This window comes from Neomonachus schauinslandi, chromosome 16, assembly GCF_002201575.2.
Source record: "Neomonachus schauinslandi chromosome 16, ASM220157v2, whole genome shotgun sequence".
Classification (NCBI taxonomy): domain Eukaryota; kingdom Metazoa; phylum Chordata; class Mammalia; order Carnivora; family Phocidae; genus Neomonachus; species Neomonachus schauinslandi.
The window spans coordinates 31,827,846-31,849,305 of NC_058418.1; the positions used below are offsets into that span (position 1 = coordinate 31,827,846).

Sequence of the window (21,460 nt, forward strand, 5' to 3'; positions counted from 1 at the left end):
GGCGCCGCTCCGCCCCGCGCCGCTCCCGCTGCTGCCCCTGCCGGCGCGGAAGAGCCTCGGCGGGCTCGGGGCGGGCCGCCGCCCTCAGCGGGGCGCGGGCGGGATGGGCGCGGGGGCGCGGCCTCCGTCCCCCGCTCCCAACAGTCGCGCCGCCGCCTGGCGGGCGAGGGCCCGGGCCGCAGGCTCTGGGGCCCGGCACCCAGCATGACCGTCCGCCGACAGCCCAGCTCGGCGGGGCCCGCGGCCGCGGCCGGTCGAGCAGAAGCGTCACTCTGGCCCGACGGCGCTGGCGGGCGGTCGAGCCTAGGCAGTGTGGCGGGTCCGCAGGTCGCGGGGACCCGGACACTCGGCCCTTGGTTTCCTTAACCCACCCACCCCCTCCCGCTTAAGCAGGTTACTACCCCTGAGCACGCCTGTGGGCCTAGCAGCTTCCCCGGTGGTCCAAAGAGATGCTGCTTAGGGAGTAATAGAGGACCCTCAAAGGAAGAATATAATCAACAGTCTTTTTTCTCGCCGGTAAGGTTATCTTAAGTTTCTGTTGTGTACTAGTAGCCTGGAGCAGAGTCTAAAATGGACTTGATTTAGCAGGAAATGAAAATGTGTTCCCTCATACACCAGGTAGGTATATAAAACAGTGCAGCTTCTTTGGAAAGTTCCTCAAAAAGTTAAACACACGGGTAACCATTTGACCTAGCGATTCCACTCCTAGGCATATATACCCAAGAAAAATGAAAACAGAGCTCAAAACAAAATTTGTACACAAATTTTGGTAACAGCATTATTCATAATAAATAGCCAAGGGTGGAAACAAGCTAATGTCCCTCAAGTGATGGATGGATAATTAAGGTATAATCCATACAATGGACTGTTACTCAGCCGTGAAAATGAATGAAGAAGTACTGACACATGCTACAACATGGAGGAATCTTGAACTTGCTAGGTGAAAGCAGCTAGACACAAAAGGCCACACGTTGTGGTTCCATTTATATGAAATATCCAGAATGGGCAAATACATATACAGACCCAGAAAGCAAAATAATGGTTGCTTGGGGGGGAGGGGCAGGGATGAGGGAACTGGGGGATAAAAGCAAAATATTGATTTCTTTTTTTTAATTGTGCTGTCAGCTCCGCAACTCTGAATATACTAAAAATCGTTTCATTGTACACTTTCATAAAGCTGTGACAAAAAAAAAAAAAAATGTGTGAGCTTGGGGGTCTTATTCCTCATTGCAGCTCCAAGGCCTAGAATTGTGCCTGCTCCAGAGTAGGTGCTCAGTATTTGTTGAATCTTACAAATTTTCAAAAGAAAAGGACTAAACCATTTTTGAGTCTCTTTAATGCCTAATATTTTAATTCTAAAACTCTACTAATTAGAAAACAAAGACCTCTCAGAATTATTACCATCCACTTTCGAATTTTTAGAAACATCCTATTCAAAAGCCTGTGATGGAACAAAACAATTTGGCTGGGAGGGGGGGCACGTGTTACACACACACTTTTTAAAGTAGGCTCTACACCCAGCATGGAGCCCAACAAGGGGCTTGAACTCACGACCCTGAGCTTGAGGCCTGAGCTAAGATCAAGAGTTGGATGCTTAACCAACTAAGCCACCCAGGCACCCCTCTGAAGGATTTTTTTTTTTTTAGCATGGTCAAAACCCACCTTCTCAAATCAATTCGTGTTTCTGGTTCTTTGCACTGTATCCTACTCCATGAGAGGACCCGGGGAGGAGGCAAGACACAGAGGAATGAACACTTAGTGTGCCTAGGAAGGCTAGACATAGGTATAGGGACGACCTTTCTCAGTTGAGTCCTAAGGCCCAGTGCGGCAGGAGGGCACCCACACCAAACCTTAAGGGGCCCGTCCAGCTTAGACAAGAAAAGTATCTTGAAGCTAGAGCTCTCTGCACTCCCACCCTCATTTCAGAATACCACTTATGCTTTCTGGATTCCTTGGAGACTTTGAGTTGGCCCCACAGTCTCCCAATAATGACTGAGAGACTGAAATTTCTGTCGTCTTTATAGGATGGTGGCTCTGACTTGGCTTGATTTAAAGGAAATTTTTAAAAATTATCAATTCAGACAAACCAGCTTATGCAGATTAAGAATCACACCTAGATACTTTACTGTTATTTACTTTTTAAATCTGAAATCCTTTCATATTTATGACTTCATTTGATTTTCATCATTCTTTGAGAAAGGCTGAGTAGTTTTGTTGTTGTTGGAAGATTCTCAACATCCTACTCAACTGAACTACCTTATCTAACCAATAACCTTAAGTGTACTCCCACAGAACTCTGGTGTTTCATTAGCTGGACCAGTGTGTTCCACTACTAAATCTAGCAGAGGGGGAAACAATAACCAACTCAAGTTGCAGGGGGAAAAAGTAAGTTAATGGGTATACTTCAATTTTTAGCTTTCCTTTCATAACTTTTCATAGCTTTTTGGTACCTGCAATATACAAGCAGTAAAAATTTCATAGAAACTTCATAATAACTTTATCAGGTTTTGTTCAACTTTTGTTCATATATAAAACCTTAAGGCTGTGATCTTATGACACAGGTGTTCTCATCTTTTGGGTACACGGTTTCTATTTAAGATGCTTAAATTATATTACACAGTATTACATAAGCAGCAAGCACAGTGTCACAGAACATGACTTCCAGACAAGTTTGAGGGAAAAAAAAAAGCCTAAAGGAACCAACACAGAGATTTATAGATGAGGAAACTGAGGCCCCCAATGATACAACACAGCAAAATTGTGTGACAACTTCTAAATCCCAATCTTCAGGTTCCAAATCCAGGGATTTGGAACTTCACAATGCAGGAAACTAGATCTGCCTAAGATCACGGTTAACACACAATGGGGGAGCGCCAGAGAGAGCAACATCAATGTCCCAGTTCTTCAGACCCTTGCTATTCTGTCAAGTTGTCTCTTACCTAATGGCCCTTGGACAACAACAATGGAAAAGAACTGTTCAGGATTTCTAATGGCACACTAAGGTTAGTAGCCACACACAAGCAGAGTCATTCTGTTTTATTTTTTTAATTGAAATGAACAATAAAATAAAATTTAAAAAGAACAGTGACCATTGCAATCAAACTTTTACTTTACAAATATAAAAATATAACCAAAACTTCAGTTTCTTTTATACATTTTAAGTGTAATGCCATAAAAATTCTCAAAGCCAAACCATAAATGATGCTAGTACACTATGATGTAAACACAGTAACCAAGTTTTAAGTTTGTAAATGCACTGATCTTTCCCTCAACAGATAACATAATACATTTTCCCAATTCTTCTCTAGTCCTATGGTACAATCCATCACTAAGATAGAAATTACACCTAAACTGGCTTCATTAAGACTCACTTAGGTTTTAGTCAGTTTTTTTGTTTTCCCACAAAAACAAGCCTGATAAATACGAGCTAATATTAAAATGTGTTTTATGGCTCAAATCAAATTATAGTATTATGTTCCTCATCACATCTGAACAACAAAGGCAAACTACTTGAAATGAGTCCAGTTTAACCCAAATAATAAGTGATGCAAAACAAGTAGAATAATTATAGGATATCAAACCTTTGCTACAGAAGCGGACTTGTAGTACAGTCAAAAACCACTAAGGCTTCTCTGGCGAAGCAACATACAAAACCACACACCCTCTGAAGCAGTCTTAGTGAACGGCACGTACTGTCCCGAACACTATGAAACAGTAAAAACATTAAGTTTGAGAAACTCTGATGTGGAAAAGCTACTCCAAGCATTTCATCTCAAGTGACTGAACAAGTACTTAAAAAACATAGTCATTAAAAACCTGAGAGCTTAAGAGTCACATCATTTAAGAAAGGAAATTTTAAGTTGCTTGCTTACTGGCCTGCATTTAGAGGACCTCTACCTCTCACTTTTATTAAGCATGGAATAAAACAAATTGGCTAATTTGGCTATGTTTTATATACCAATAAATGCTAATTTAATGGAACCTGTAAATAAAATAATAACTGAACCATAATAAGCTAAGACAATGATAAAAAATAACAACTCTCCCTGATCTGCTGTTAAAAGTATAAATTCATAAACAGAATTATCACAATGCCATTTTAAGTATTATCTACTTACTAAAAAATCATAATAGTTGTCCTCAGGAAAAAAAATAAATTTCACTTTTCTTCAAAGGGATGTCAATTCTAAATATGACTGAAAACATTTGAGTAAAACTTTTAGTGCATCCCCCAACCTACTAAATATTTTCCGGTGCCATTTAGATTTATATAGAATATGCGCTACTTGAATTACTCAGGGAAAATAACATGACATATATTGTACTTATATAATGCAAAAGAGGACTCTCATTTATAAACAAACCTGGAATGTAGGAGGCATTCAAAAATACAAATCAGTCCATCAAGAGCTCATTTAAAAATTATTCAGTATTTAATATGTAGAGAATTGGAATGCACAATTTAAGACTGTCAGTTCTTGGTATGTTAAGAATTTACATCAAAAGAGCTTAGTGTCAAACATTCCCTTGTACCCTTTTCTAATGTAGGAATATATGAGATATAAATTTCTCTAGTTTTATTATTTCCATCAGGAAACCTAAAACATGAGTATTAAGATACAACTGTAGCTGACAAGTTCAAAGTTTAAAAAATCTGTTTGTGGGTTGCCAATTTTACATTCAAAACCAGATCTTTTTAGGTTCTAAGGTTAGTAACCCAGCCAGCTTAAATCAAAGGTTTTTCTCACGCAGGCCCCAACATATAGATGACTGACTCAAGCACTTATACTGCGAAGTAATGATCAAGAAAGACTTTCTAGGTCAAAGCTTATGTCACAAAGGACATGAGTAGCTTCAAATCAGATCTCTTCAACTTATACAGCATTTTATAATAACACCAAGAAAAAGTCCACTTCTTTCCACCCTCCCCAAGTGGCAAGTGCTAGCACATCTGAAATGTGGTTACTATAGCCTTTCACTTGGATGCCAGAAGCAACCATAGAAGGTGAGCTGGATCAAGCTGTTTCCATCTCTGCCTTCCCCAATCTTGATAAGGCTCAGCTAATCAGTGAACTCACCAGTAAAATTATAGTAAGTTATAAATATGCTAATGTAAATCACAGGGGCAGGACTATTAGCTCTTGAGGGAAGAGGACTATCCACAGAATTAGTGGCTTTTAAGGAAATTAAGAATTATTTTTGGTCCTACAGCCTGTTGCTAACCTACTACTAAGCATGAGCATGATCACAATCACTACTTGACACAACCTTGTGAAGGCTTGATGGGACCTCAGCTAAATAAACTTGAACCTTTATTGATAGAGATGTTCTTGGTCTGATTTTTTCAAGTCTAAATAGGGAAGAATTTACAATATACCTTTCAACTCACCCAATATTTAGGAGACAAGGCCTGTGATCTTATCATAAAGATGTAAGAACTAATCAAAAGTTCACTTCTGTCTATCTCTTAAAAACTACAGCAATCTCTCTTCTTTAAGTAGCTGCATCTTACAAGATCTCCTTTTCATTAAGCCTATAGTCAACACACTTGTTTTAAGGCATGCACAACATACTTGGACCATTATGCAATGACACAGCCAGCACACTCCTTTGCCCTAAGAATAATTTTTTATTCCCCCCAAAACCTGATCCTAATTTAGCGGCGTTATTTTAAAGAACTTTAAAATTTGGCATTTTTCCCACAGGCTGACAAAATCTATCCCCTATCCTGTCTTTAGAATTTCAGTTGATTCAAATTATCCCAAAATATTTTTGAAAAGGCTTGTCACTTGCTAAAACCAAATTTTCATTTCTATGGATATAAACTGAAATAACTAACTTGGTAATCCAAGTGTTCAAAACCTAACAGACCCACTTTTAAAAACTTCCTTCACAGATCACCATTTTACCATGGCCCTAAGAATAACTAAACCACATAATTTCACAGCAACACAAATAATTAACACCCCTATTATATGAAGGAAAAAAGTCTCAGTCAGCTCTCAAAAAGGTCTCTTTTTATACCAATTCCCATGAGTTTCCCTAATCTAGCCAATTTTAATGGCTTCCCATATGTTTAAGGTCTGTTGCTTGTGAACAAAGGTCTGAAAAAATCAGTATGAAATGTACCAGTTAGTAATATACTGGGAGCTCTGCTGTAGAACAACTCAAAGTGTATTATTTGGTTCAGGAGTTGCACCTTGGGACTCCATCAAGCAAATCTAGTTCCCAAAAGAAACAGAAGTTCCTCATCACAAAAATCTAGAACACAGTCTTGGAGTATATCCCCCAAAATGGCATCCAAACAAGGGTCCCATATACTCAACTGACCTAAACCTGCCATTGTCTCTTAACATCATCAGCCTAGGAGCAGGGGGAAAAAAAACAGTCCTCACCTGTAAGAATTTTACAAGTTTAATGTGAAAATTAAAGAAAAAATACAAATAGAAAGAAGTTCATATTCTTTAATGTTGTACAAAAAAGTATGAGTAGAACCAAAAGTAAATTAAACATTATCACATTTGTTTACACCACTATCGAGTTCTTCATATTAACTTTACTATTCAAACAACAGAAAGTAGGTAGCAATTTAGGGACTGGGAAAGAGATAAAAACGAAAAAAAACTTTTCTACCATGTTTATTCTACACTGTGTATAGCTGTGCTCACAGAGACGGCTTCTTTTACTTCTCCACTGTGCAGGAATTCAGTTGTATATAAAATTGAACCTGAATTTTAGAAAGAACAGTATCTTTATTAAAAACAGCATTATTTACAAAGTATTTTTTATCTTAGATGGTAAAGAAATTTGGACATTTCTACCCTCCCTTGACATTTTTGGCATTTTCTCACACCAAAACATCCTTTTCTCTCACCTGGATCGTCTTACACATTAAATAACAGTTTTGTTGAATACTTACAATTAAAAAAAATTAAAGAGTATACATTTGATTAATTATCCACCAACAAGTTCCTTGACAGAAGGAAAATTTTTATACCTCATTGTATTATGCCACTCAGCACAGTTCCTGATACCTGATAAGCGGTGTTCAAATAAATGAATTATATGACTCTTTTACATATCTCATGCTTCAACTTTTAACCCATCAGCAGACCAAAGAAGAGGAGCAAAAGATAAAGTTTGATAAGTTAACAAAATGGAAAGAACCAATTTCATACTCAACAAGCTTTCACAGAAGGCCAAAATCACTATTGGAACTGTTTTTGAACTAACATCTATTAGGCATTTACCAGGTGCCTGGCACTGTTCTAAGCATTTTATATGCATTTTTTCACTTGCTCTCCACAATTCTATGAAGTGGGGACTACCACCCTGATTTACAGGTGAAGATTAAATAAGCAAATAGGCATAATCATCTGTCCAAGGTCACACTGCCAGAAAGTTATTAAAGGTGGAATTAAAAAAAAAAAAAAAAGGTGGAATTCAAATCCAAACACTGCCCATAGCATCTATATTCTTAGCCACCACATTGTTCTGTGACTCCTATCTATATAAGACTCTAAGGACCTCAACCAGTACAAGTCAACTTTTTTTTAAATGCATTTCTTATACCTCTATCAGCCAACAACAACAACAGAAAAACAAAAACAAAAAACCAAACTCCATGTACGTAAAAATGCAGGACTTAATCCCATATATCCCAGTAGACCTAAATATAGCACATTTCAAAGAGGAAAGAGAACATATTACACCAAGAGATTCAATTCTCCACATTTTCATATAGATAATTCCCCTCAATTTTATTATATAGTGCTAACTGCCATTTTACCATCTCTTCTCTGAATGCAGACTTCAAACTTAACAGTAACAAAAATATCAGATGTGGGGCAGAGCACTCACCCAAATACCAGAATGTCATGCTGCAACTTGGGAGTCTGGGGATACTTTTAGTCAGTCATATTTAACCTATGGCTTGTACATAAACTAAAAATCCATCTACAGTCTTAGTTTCCTTGAAGACCAAATTTCATAACTATTCCTTCTCAAGCAGCTCAGAGTATTTTAAATTTGGCAATTTAGATGAATCAGTCACAAAATATTCAACTTTCCATACCTGCTCAGAAGCTGAGGGAGACTAGAAATGATGGGTCCATATCCTGGTGCATTATCATATAATTCAAACAACGGTGCAGCTACAAGCTTGTAATTTTTAGGGACTGCAAACAAGGCTAAAATAAAACAAAACAGTATTCATTTCCTGTAAATTCTTACATAATCAGTGCTTAAAATTCATTTATAAAGTAATCACCAGTTTTACATTTGAGAAACTTTTGCGGAAAAAGATAATCCTCTTTAATACACTTTGGTTGTATCTTTCAAGCAAAGTTCACAGTGTTAACAACCAAGAGCACCTTGTAAGTGCTGGCCCTGGGAACAAGGGGAGAAGAAAAGAGCCTTCAGGTTTATAATTTATTTTGAATTCCATTTTAAGACTATGACAAGAAACAATTATTTGTTAAAATGTACAAAACACCTAAAGGTGGTATTTAAAAAATTAATTCCTCTGTCTCCTAAAAGTTTTAGTTTATCATGTGAATATCAGTACCAGAAGCTAAACAGCTATTTTAAAATACTACAATCTGGTATTTTAGGCTCTAGTTAACCTTCCCCCTATAGCATGATTGGCACATCTATGAGAAGAACTAGTTAATTCTGGGGCGCCTGGGTGGCTCAGTCAGTTAAGCATCTAACTCTTGATTTTGGCTCAGGCCCCGCGCTCAGTGTGTAGTCCACCTGAGATTCCCTCTCTCCCTCTGCCCACCCCTGCTTATGCTCGCCCTCACACTCTCTCCCAAATAAATAAATAAAATCTTTAAAAAAAAAAAGTAGTTAATTCAGTATATACATAAGTATATGTTTTTATTTTCACAATAAATCCAAAAATTCAAGGAACTTGGAGAAAACACAAGTATTCTTGAAATTACTCTACAAAAGTTTTCAGATGGCTGCATTCTAAAACAAAATAACTTACCTTTCTCTTGAAGTTGAACCAAAAACAACTTCTTATGTTCCTTAGGTTTTGTAATATGTGCAGGAATATATGGGTACTAAAATCACAAAAGAGAATAATTTGCATTTGCCAAGACATCCCTCAAACCTCCATGCCTTTATTTACCAACTTCTCCCATTTCAGACATTAAGATCAAGTATCAGAGACCATGTTCCTCATAATCCCAACACAATTTAACATGTATCCTGTGGTTTCATTTATTTCTTTATATGCTTCTTTCCCAATACAGCATAAACTGTTGGGAGAAACAGAACTCTTTCTAGTCTTTCCTTTACCAGAACGTGGTACCTAACAGATGTTCTAATAGATAAATGCTTAATAAATACAACATAATGAGTAGTAAACCATTCAACCATTCAAGTCAATTAAATAAGTAGTCACAAGATTTACAGCTTGAGAAATTTACAACCCAATGAAGTTTACTATATTAGAAGTTTAAATATGGCCTGTGAGGTATTTGACAAGACACTCCTCCCCCAACAATGTCACATACACATACACACACACACACCCCAGATACATGCTTCAGAATACCAGATGAGTAGTCTCAGTGGAGTCCTGTCAGCTAGAAAGAGTCAAGTTGCTTGTGAAAATGGAGAAAATATTTTGAAGAATTTAAGGGATTCTAAAGAGAATTAGAGAGGGGTGGTTGCTAGCTCAGAAAGAATTCTGGCATAGTGAATTTGAAAAGTCAGAGATAGAGAACTCACCTGTACCTCCCCACATATATTCAAAAAATCTACTTTGGCTTTGGGAGTTGTATTTGAGAGTAGGGGAATTGGAAAATGCTGAAAACAGATATAAGGGGACAGTAGGATAAAACAGAGGTGGCCAAAGAAGGAAACATCACCCACATTTTATGTAAGAACTTACACTGAGAAGCTACATGTCTTTCCCAAGACTACACAACTAAGTAGTGACACCAGGATTCAACCTCATCTATTCAACCCTTATCTAATGGTAAAAGCCTATTATTTCCCACTATGCTACCCCATTGGATATCCCAGTATTCAAGTTAGAATAATGATATACCAGAGCCATCCCTAAGGTATGATGAATGAAGACAACTGTCCCAGGCTTTGGAGGTGCCCTACACAATCATGAAAACCAGGCACAGTGGCAATGACAGACACAGCAGTGAGTAGTAGTTTGAAGAGCACAGGCTACAGGAGACCTGTGGTTCACATACAACAAAAGCTCCTACACCATGACCGAACCAAAGTGACTGGCATTACCCCAATTGTCTTCTACTCGTGGCTATTTGTTCCTTTTCTTTTAATACTTTCTTCTCCAGTCTTCATCTTGGGAGTTTATTTTAAGCCAACTGCACTTTATACAAAAAGACAGGGAGATGGTGTCATGCTCTTTTCCCGCTGACACCTAACCAATACTCCAAGTGTATTAAATAAACACTCAAAGTGTATTAAATAAATACTCAACACTTACGTTATATCTCATGCTAGCAGAGCCAACCCTAGGGTTCAGTCAATGAAGGGAACTGTCCTAGGACTTTGGTAGGGGAGATGAAGGAGGGGAGTATTCAGAAAGTAGCCTGGAAAACTTTTGTGTTATTACTGAGCTTCCAGTTTGATCAAAGAATGTTCAGAAACCAAAAAACATTAACAATTATCATTCTATGTACCTTTGGACCAGGAACTTCACTATTTCCAGATGAAATTATACTTTCTTAAAGCCAAGACAATTTGCAGGTAGTGAGTACTAGCACCAGCTTCCACCGTGCCTTCTCTTCCTACCCCTCAGCTATACTAGCGAGTCAGAAGGAAGAGGACAGATACAATCATTTTTTGCTTGGCTGGTATTTTGTATAATTCTTAACCTGGAACATCTTGTCATGCAAAGAAGCTATCTAAGTCATAGAGCCTTGTCAACACGATTCAGGATCAGAGGCTCCCATCAGTTAAAGGTAAGAAAATTTGAGCTCAGTACCATTATCAATCATTACAATGGATTAAAACACAATGAATGTATTTAAATCCATGAGGTCATAGGACACTTTAAAAGGTCACTGAACCAGATGCTTTTTGTGCACCTCACCACCACCCACCTCAGATCTCATCCCACCTCAGATTTCAGGGCAGCTGTGTTGGAAAGTGCCAGAAAGCTCCCAGCTTGCTGCCACTGTCTCACTCTCTGCTTTTCAGCCTCAAAGCATTTCCAAAGCCCCAGAAAATCTCACAACCAGTGCTCCGACTCAACATGAAAGTGCAAGGGAGTTAATACAACCCTCATCCAATGGGGTAGGAGTCTCCAGCCTTCCATCCTTCTAATGGAACAATTTTAAGGTCCAATCCACATGGTTCCTCACAGTCCTTAGCAGGATCAATCCAGCTGCCCATAGTTGTAATAAAATCAATTATATACCCTTCTTTTTTTTGACTACTGCTGTTTCTGGTCTCTCTCTCTCCCATCAGTCTTAATAGTCTACTGCTTTCTGGGATCACTTCCCAAACAAACTATCTGTACCCAAGTCTCTGTCTTATTCTTTCCTTTGAATAAAGTCTTTGAAGGATACTAATAAATTAACTCATTCTTCTGCAAAGAAGCATCTATTCTTTCCTACACAAACTATACCTCAGGGTAACCAAACAGTTGGTAAGAGAAGTTTCTCTTAATAAAAGGATCACAACCTTAATGAATTAATACACCCAAGAAATTATTATCTATGAGCTGCTAACATTACAAAAAGAGACAACCAGACATTATAAAACTTTTGATGGACACACATGATACTGTCTGTGAGGGCCATTCCCCAAGATGACCCCCCAATGGCTCCTGTCTCCTGGTATCCACACCTCTGGGTAGTCCCCTCCCACAATGTACTATGTTGACTTGTGTGACCAATAGCATATAGCAGAAGTGACGGTATGTCACTGCCAAGATTAGGTTACACGGACCACAGCTTTCTACGTGGGCATGCTCTCTGTCACTGCCTCCACCTTGGATCTCAAGCTCTCGGGGAAGCCAGCTGCCTTACTGGGAGTTACCCTATAGAGATGCTCTCATGGTAACAGAGAGAGGCCTCAGGTCAACACCCAACAAGGAACTGAAGCCTTTAGTCCGACAGTGCAGGAAGAGAGGCCTGCTAACAAACACATTTGTGAACCTGGGATCAGATCCTTCAGCCCCAGTCCAGCCTTGAGGTGATGCAATCCCAGCCAACAGCCTGACCATAACTTCATGAGAGACCATGAGCCAGAACCACCTAGCTAGGCAGCTCCCAGATGCCTGACCCTGAGAAATTAAGATAACAAATGTCTGCTATCTTAAGCTGCTAGGTTTGGGGGTAATTTATTATGTAGCAATAAATAATATACCGCATATGGTGAGCCTTATACTCCCCCACCAGCCAAATCCAGGCTCTTGATCTAACTACCAGTTTATAGGACAGAAACGAAAGAACTACAAGTTCAATGACAACTGGCAGAATGCAATCAGCAATGATAACACAAAGGACTTTAAAAAGCTTGTTTTCATTAACAAATAAATTATGAGGAAAAAAAGAGAACTAGGAAACTGACCAGCCAAAAGAGATTTAAAAGACTATCCTAATTTAAACAGAGAACAAAATAAAAACTTGAAACTAGTCAGAGTTACACATATTTAATGCTATTATGAAATAATTTCTTACTCTTAGTGTGAGAATGTGTACTGTGTTGTTTTTATTTAAAGAGACTCTTATGTTTTAGAGACGCGTACTGAAATATTTACATCTGACATGATGCTTACGATTCATTCCAAAATAATCCAAGGTGAGGGCAGGGGAAAAGGCGTGCCAGGAGAAGTCTGACCATGAGTTGCTAACTGTTGAAGGTGGAAGACAGGTAATGGGATTCATGTACTTTTATTATTCCTACTTTTGTATGTGTGAAATCTTTCTTTAAAAGAAAAAAATGCTTGATTTTTAAATTTTTTATCTAAACTAATGAGAGAGAAAGTCAAATTCTGCTATACTCTTTTCAAAAGGCTGGAATTAAAGTAGTTTTCTACTTCCCCAAATGCTCAGCAAATAGAAATGAGCATTGACCTGAGGAGGTTCAAAATTTGGTCTCCACCAGTTACCAATGCAGTCATCAATGACCCAGTCTTGCAGGACTCCATCCTGACGACCCAGTATCTGTCAAAAAGAAGTAATACAGTCAGTAAACAACTAAATATACCTACCCATGAATATCCTTCTTTTTTAAGATATAGATTTCCTCTTTATAATTTCTTGTCTATTATTATCTATGTCACTTGGTCCAGGACATAACTATTAGTCCCAAAATGGCAATCTAGTATCAACCTAACTATATAGGACCAACAAATCTGTTGTTATGCCCTGGCCACACATGAAAAGCCAAAGGTGACCACTTTCTTACCTCAGCCAATGCCATACATACAATAGTTTTAAATCACTACCTAACTAAATTATAGAAAAAACTTTCATTTTTATAAATCTGTGTGGCATAATATTAAACTTAAGTTATTTTAATCAAAATTATACTCTATACATTTTAATTGGTCAAACATGGTTCTACAAGGTTTATGAGAAAGAGAAGTTCCCTGTCCTGCTTTCCCCATTTCCATTGGCTGTAACTTTCAACTCTTTGCGGTTTTCCCCCATTCTTGCCTCTATTTTTACAAGCATTCACCTTTTTAAAGAAACTGTTTTAGTTTCAGAAGGTTGCTGGGGGGGGGCAGGGATGGGCTAGATAGAAGGTGGGTATTAAGGACACTCGTGATGAGCACTAGATATTATATGTAAGTGATGAATCACTAAATTCTACTCCTGAAACTATAAACACTGTATGTTAACTGACTAGATTTTAAATAAAAACTTGAAACAAACAAAAAAACCAAACTTTTAGTTTCAGATTTACAGAAAAAAATGCAAGATGGTACAAACTTCCTATGTATCCTACATCCAATTTCCCCTATTTACATCTTACACTAGCACAACACATTTGTCACAACTAATGAACCAATACTGTTACTTTATTAACTGAAAGTGAATACTTTATTCAGATGTCCTTAGTTTTTAAACTAATGTCCTTTTCCAGTCTCAGAATCTCCTGTAGTAACAGTTTCTCAGTTTCCTTGTTTTTGATGATCTTCACAGTTTTAAGGAATACTAATCAGATATTTTATAACATGCCCCTCAGTTAGACTGGGATTATGGATTTTGGGGAGTTTGGAGAGGAAGACCACCAAACTAAAGTACCATTCTCATCACATCATGTCAAGGGCAAGTTATACAGACAGGACTTTTCACTGATGTTAACCTTGATCACCTGGCTGACGTACTGTTCATCAGTTTCTCCACTATAGTTATACTTTTCATGCATTCTTTTTGGTCATTTCTTGATTACTTTATATTTTTATAAACCTAAAGAAAAGAAGCAATGAACACCCTCTACTGTGACTGAGAATGTGGATCTTTTATTTTTTTTAAAGATTTTATTTATTTATTTGACAGAGAGAGACACAGCGAGAGAGGGAACACAAGCAGGGATAGTGGGAGAGGGAGAAGCAGGCTTCCTGCACAGCAGGGAGCCCGATGCGGGGCTCGATTCGAGGACCCTGGGATCATGACCTGAGCCGAAGGCAGACGCTTAACGACTGAGCCACCCAGGCACCCCTGAGAATGTGGATCTTAAAACAATATCCTCCATTCATACTTTCTCTTCCACTATCCTCCCATTATCAATATCTAGTTAAGTCTACATTCAGTATTTAAATTACTATGACTAGGTGACTCAGACACACCAGAGTGTTTAGTAAACTATAATTTCATTTACTATACAACTATCCTTTTCCTTTAGAGTTAATAACTGTTTCATACATATATCATTCACTATCACTACTTCATCTCCACGTTCTCCCAAGAACTTAAATTTCTTCTCAATTCAAATGTCAATTATTCTGTCAATTTCATTTTTTTCCTAGGAGACACTTTCTATCATCCTCCTCTAGTCTTAGATGCTCTCAGCCCTGCCTCGCAAATGGGAGTCCTAGGGCTTCCCTCTGCCTCTCTTCCATGTTGTTAGATCCTCTCTATATTTTGAACCCTGTATCTTCTTAGTTTTTTCTTTCATTTTGGTAGTGAATACCCTCCAGCAGCTTCCTGAGAAAAGTTACGAGAGATATATTTCTGGAAACTCTGTATGTCTGGAAATAATTACCTCCACACTTGATTTATGGTTTGATTAGACAGAGAATTCAATGGCAGAAATCATGCTCTCTCAGAATTATGAAGGCATGTTACAAGACCTTTTAACTTCCGGTATTATTTCTAGGAAGTCAATACCATTTCTGTTGATGCTTTGTATTTAACTCATGTCTCCCCTCCATTCCCCAACTTCAGAAGTTTTTAGGATCTTCTCTTTATCCTTACTGATTGAAACTTTCATGATGATACGCCTTTGCATGGATCTTTTAACATTCATAAGAGGGCAGGCCAGCAGGTCTCTTCAACCTGAAAACTCATGTTAAGTCTGAATTATTGCTTTGATATTCTTCCTCTGCTCCATTTATCTATAATCTATTTTGGTCCTTCTAGAATGACCCACTAATTTTATCTTTTCTCACCTTTGTTTTACCTTTTCATCCTACTTTCTAGATTTCCTCAATTCAATCTTTTAACCCTCTACTGAATGTTTTGTTTCTGCTAACATTTTTTCAACACTCATGGGTTCTTTCTTATTGGCTGAATAGTCTTTTTTATGGCCCAGTGTTCCACAGATGAGCTATCTCCTCTCATCACATCAAGAATATTTATTATAGGGGCACCTGGGTGGCTCAGTCATTAAGCGTCTGCCTTCAGCTCAGGTCGTGATCCCAGGGTCCTGGGATCAAGCCCCGCATCGGGCTCCCTGCTCGGCAGGAAGCCTGCTTCTCTCTCCCCCACTCCCCCTGCTTGTGTTCCTGCTCTCGCTATCTCTCTGTCAAATAAATAAATAAAATCTTTAAAAAAAAAAATTTTTTTTATTATAATTTTATTCATTGCTGAATTTTCTGTTTCTGTTGAGTTCCTTTTGCTCCTTTTGATCTTTTTCTTATTAAGACACTTTCTCCAAAAGCCTGGCTCACATTAAGGGTAAAGTACTAAGGTACTTAGTTGTCACCTCTGAGTGATAGGGCCATTCTCTTCTTTGGGAAGATTCCCAAATATCATCATCTGGAGGGGGTTTTTTGGACTGGTCACTTTCTCTAGAAACAAAACCTCCAACCTTCAGTCTGGGGTATGTAAGCCTAGTTGTCACAATTTTATCAGTGTAGTAGAAATCTAGAAGTCTCACTATTCAGGATGTAAACTCATTTATTCTCCTCATCCCTTCTACTTTTTCATTATGTTTAGTGTTCTGAGTCAATCTCTACTGACAATCAATCACCAGCCAATCTTTATCTAACTGGAAAGAGTGTGGAAGACTATCTAGATACAGAAATACAGACTATCCATCAATCCAGTTTCCAATCCATGCATGCCCCCACTTTCATGGGCACCTGGCACTTCCAATTCTTCAGCCTTTGTGGTGTTATGAAGTGTTAGGTCCTGAGCTACCCCCCTGCTGGGCTGAGGTTTCCGCTAACTCAAATGTGATTTGCCCATCTGCTTTTCTGGCTTCTAAAAATTCTTTTTTGCAATTGTCTCATTTTAAACTCCTTCAATCCTACTGAATTTCTATCTTTTAAAACCCCTTTACTTCCTTTTTGGTGGATTTCTGAGAAGCAGCTGAGTTAAGCAAGTAGGTTCAATCAGCCACATGTAAACGGAAGTCCAAGCAGAGCACAATATTTAAAACGTATGATGCACTTAAAAAAATACTGGAAAGATAAACCAATAGGTCAAAGTGGTAGAATTACAGGTGATTTTAGTTTTGTTTCTCCTTCTGCTTTTCAGTATTTGCCAAGATTTTTGCACAGAATGTGTATTAGTTTTGTAATTAAAGAGGAAGGATGGCGTGCTATTTGGCCTCAAGCCTTCAGAAACAGACATTAGAGTGACTTTTAAAAGGCAGCACAATTTGGGTAAAGCTTGAAAGATGTGTGCAAAAATGAAAATAGCTTTTTAACAGGAATCACTCTTGTTAAAACCCTATAGCGGCCTACGCTGCAACAAAACTAACTGCATTCCAATCTCCAGCTCCATGACATACTAACTGTAAACATCAAACAAGCTACTTGAACCCTCTGTGTCCAGTTTCCCTATCGGTAAAATGGGATTAATATTAGTACTTCTCCCTAGGACTGTTGTGATGATTGAAGGAGCTCCTGCACGTAAAGCACTCAGAAAAGTGCCTAACAGTAAGTACTCAATAAATGTTGGCTTTTATTAACCATTATTGTTACATCGACACCTTAATGGAAAAAAATGTTAAGTTCTAGTTCAATTTACGGAAAATAAACATAGTACTAACACTCTGTTGTTTAAGTTTTATTTATTGAAAACTATTCAAAATAAGCTTAAAAAATAAAAAGATAAAAAGCCTAATTATCCATTCAGTTGATGATGTTCAAATAGGCAAGGATAAAACCACCAAAGCGGTTAAATGGAGAAATACCTCTGTCATTAAGCGTTTTAGTCCTTCAACTTCATCTTCTCCTGGGTTAAGTTCACCACCTGGTCTGTATAAAGGTTAAGAATTTCACCTTTCAACTTAAAACAATTTTAGGATAACAGGAAGAACACAATAATAGTTATTTCTATCATATAACTGAATAACACATATTTCAATGTCACATAAGGCAATCAAAGCAAACAAATGTCAAAGGGAGGGGGAAGAATGTGCTATAAAGTTGAATTCATAATATTAATTCACCAGACTAACAGTGCACAAACCATAGCTTTAAACGAACAAAATATGTAATATAACAAACAACTTCTAGCCACCAGTCTTTCCCACTCTCTTTTCTCTGGAAGGTAATCTGGTCATAATGGATTCTAGAAATGCCCAAGGAGGCAATGGACCACATTCTTTAGGTCTGAAAAATGGGGCATTCTTCAAGAATTCCAAACTAAGGATTTGGACCTCTCTTTTTGGTACAATCTGGTCAAACAGTTGTGCACTAAATGTATAATATGGAGATATTTGTGAGTTTAAATATAAAACTAAACAGTTACCTATAAAAATGTAAGTCATTTTAAGAATAGGAAACACCATTCATCCTAAGAAAGAAATAATATCACTTGTTCTTAGTAATGGTACAATGACATCTAGAAATTAAACTTGAACTAATTTGCTTCACGGAGCTTCTATCAGGCTCAGTTATTAACAACAATATACAGAAACATGCAGATTGCTAGTTAAGGAATAAATGAATACTACACTGGAGAAAAATGACATTTTTTCTCTTTCTAAAGACTCCATTAACAGCAGTGTTTATGGAAATAAATGACTAAGGTCTAAAATTGTCTTCCAAAGCTGCACAAAACAGCAATCCTATTAAAAGTTGTCTAGCTGTTAACTTCCAATGACACTTACAATTTGAAGAAAGTTGTTCCCAGCTGTAGCAGTAACACATGTGGTAGCCGGTGCTCATGTACAATCAGAACCCCTTCTACAGTCCTTCTCATTCCAATTTTATCAAACTCCTCCCTCATGCGTTGAAATCTGGCTGCAACAGAGCTGTCCTTCTCATAGAGGGGCTCTTTTGTACCAAAAGTATAATTGGTAAGAGGGTACCTGTGATCCAAAAACAGATATCTAACATGAGAACTGAAGACCATAATTTACCACGACAGATACCAAACACATATAAGGAAACTATGGTTTAAAAAAAAAAAAAGTGTTCATACTGTACTCAGAGAACCAGGTTTTGTCCAAAGTTACACAAATTAATGTGACAGCAGAGATTAGAATCCAGCTCTGGGCTGTAAGCCCAGAGCTTCCATTACATCAAGTTGCTACACCACACTTAACTTTCAGATATAGATAACACCACCCCTTTAGGCCCTCAACTGCTTAGAGAAGTGGCTATCTGGATATCTGGTAACCCTCTGGTTTTAGATCATGGCGGCTAGACTAACACTGCCAACCTGGCTAACACGCCCTTGGGCTCTTCTACTAATCTAATCAGAAATTCTATTAATTATGGGTGCTAAAAACTAGTATCTCTTTTTCTATAAGGTGAGCGATCGATCACCTTCCATCATCTCTTCAGTTACTTTTCTCCCAGTCAACTACCCTCAGACTTTTCCGGTACTGAAACCCTTTCCTCTTCAGGTGAACTTATCTTTTCCCTCCATATAAACCTTAACTTTCTGCATGTATTCTATCCAATATCCTTATTCTTCCCTTCTCGTCATTCAAATCCTTTGCCCACAGTATCTAATCTGAATATTGTCCCCTCCTCTAGCAAGAATTCAAAATATAGCTCATATAAAGACAGTATTGTATATACCCATCTATCTAGCTACAGATTTCATAAACCTAACATTTTTATCGTCTAAATTTCCATGCCAGCACCTGTTTTGCCAAATAAAACAATAATTACAACCATCTCTTCAATTTCAAATCGCTTTTGAAGGGGAAAAGTTAATTTATTTGAAAGTAAAATAGAGAAACACCTGAAGTTTCTCATGGAAACACCAGCATCAGTAAATCCTTGCACCTTTTCTAAGATTTTGTTTGTTTGTTTGACAGAGAGAGCAAGCGAGCACAAGCAGGGGGAGCCTCAGGCAGAAGGAGAGGGAGAAGTGGGCTCCCCACCGAGCAGGGAGCCCTACGCCGGACTAGATCCCAGGACTCTGGGGATCACAACCTGAGCGGAAGGCATAAGCTTAATCGACTGAGCCACCCAGGAGCCCCAGTCCTTGCACCTTTTAAACACTGCCCAGTATAAACTGGCCACTTTCCTTCATTAGGGTCAGCACCACGGTGCCTCACAAACTCTCAGAAATGATTAAAAAAAAGAGAGAGAGCACACTGACAATTTGCTGAGCAAGATGGAACTCCAATGCCAATTACCTGCCACTGCGAGATAACTTTTTTTTTTTAAAGATTTTATTTATTTGACAGAGAGAGACACAGCGAGAGAGAGAACACAAGCAGGGGGAGTGGGAGAGGGAGAAGCAGGCTTCCCGCCGAGCAGGGAGCCCGATGTGGGACTCGATCCCAGGACCCTGGGATCATGACCTGAGCCGAAGGCAGACGCTTAACGACTGAGCCACCCAGGCACCCGCGAGATAACTTTTGAGAGTGACTTCGAAATGCAATAGCTTGAAGGGTTCAAACAGAAAAGTGTTGAAAATAAAAGCACAGCCACAATGGGTTCTCTGGGGCTACATGCTGGTCCCCTCCAGGGTCTGAATGAAAGCCCAACCTTAACAGTATGCACCCTCCCAAGATGGGGCCCGCTGGCTGCCTGGCTGCTGTCGCTGCGGAGAGAAGACAGGTGAATGCATAGGGTAAGCCAGATGGCCCCGAGCACATGAATAAAATGTGGTGTATGCTGGAGCTCAAATATCAATTAAGCCGTTAAGAGAAAAAAACTAAACCTACGCATTAGAGCTAGCTCTCGAAAGCTCACTGCTACAGAAAAGTGAAAATTGCAAACAAGAGAACATTATACCATTTATACCAAATAAGAACCCACAAAAGCAATACCACATACGTGATGTGAAAACATAAACACTGCACAGGAAGAATGAACACCACGCTCTGCAGCTGGTTTCCTCTGGAGACCTGGGCAAGGGGTGAGTTCAAAAGCAAACTTGGGATTTTCCTACTATCACTGAATCCGGGGGCATGGGAGCAAGCCCTCTCTCCGGGAAAGGAAAACCCTCTCAAGTAGGACTCTAACCCCGTGGCGCTCCAGGACCACGAAGGGGCCCGTGGGATCTAGAAAGGCGCGCAGTCGCGAGCGGGAGTGGAGGTGATGGGGAGGCGTGAAGCCCGCCGAGGGCCGGGGGCGCGCCGGAAGAAGATCGGCAGTCTTTGCGAGCGCTCACGAGGAAGGGGGTGCCCGCGAATGCAGCGCGCTAAGGCCAGGCCGCACTTACAGGTTGATGGTGCGCTCCAGGGTGAGGGGCTTGGTCTGCTGGATGTACTTGTTGCCGAACTGGTTGACCCCCCGGGGCCAGCCGGTTTGTGAGCGATTGGGCGGCACCACGGACATGCTGGCGAGCTCGAGTACTTGCGGAGAGAGGAAGTGGGGCAGGCAGAGACTTTCCCTGTGCCGGTAGCGGTTATTTGCGTCCCCCTCAGCAGACGCCACCCGCCATTAACATGAGAGCGCAAGAGGAGGCGAAGGCACGCCGGAAGTGCATCCGGAGCCTCTGGCGGCAGGAAGTAGAGAGGCGGAGGCCAGCCGGGCCAAGCGCCACTAGGCCAATCGCTGATGAGATGGCCGCAATATCTAGAGCTTCCATTGGTAAACCAGGAATGGGTTCCGCCTCCTTTTACTTTGATACTTCCTATTGGTCGGCGC

At 39.3% G+C, this 21,460-nt stretch overlaps 1 protein-coding gene across 2 annotated transcripts; it reads right to left on the reverse strand.

The window, feature by feature from the left end:
- Positions 1–6,149: 6,149 nt before the first annotated feature.
- On the reverse strand, positions 6,150–21,294 carry NUDT21 (nudix hydrolase 21). 2 transcript variants are annotated; one of them, XM_021704589.2, is made up of 7 exons: positions 21,033–21,294; positions 18,514–18,714; positions 17,593–17,656; positions 13,077–13,166; positions 8,993–9,068; positions 8,075–8,189; positions 6,150–6,727 (listed from the first exon to the last, which is right to left on the reverse strand). In XM_021704589.2, exons 1-7 carry the CDS (start codon positions 21,146–21,148, stop codon positions 6,706–6,708), a joined length of 684 nt encoding a protein of 227 aa, XP_021560264.1. In that variant the 5' UTR covers positions 21,149–21,294; the 3' UTR covers positions 6,150–6,705. The 2 variants fall into 2 exon arrangements, with proteins under 2 accessions (XP_021560264.1, XP_044777972.1); XM_044922037.1 differs by lacking the exon at positions 8,075–8,189 and having other exon boundaries at positions 9,012–9,068; positions 21,033–21,278.
- Between the last annotated feature and the right edge of the window lie 166 nt (positions 21,295–21,460).

Bases quoted from the DNA above. Each gene is read 5' to 3' on its own strand.
- NUDT21 (XM_021704589.2), bottom strand. From the start codon at position 21,148: ATGTCCGTGGTGCCGCCCAATCGCTCACAAACCGGCTGGCCCCGGGGG. The intron at 18,715-21,032 runs GTAAGTGCGGCC...TTTGGATCACAG, and splicing joins CTGGAGCGCACCATCAACCT to GTACCCTCTTACCAATTATA. The intron at 9,069-13,076 runs GTCAATGCTCAT...TTGTGATTTTAG, and splicing joins CAAATTTTGAACCTCCTCAG to TACCCATATATTCCTGCACA.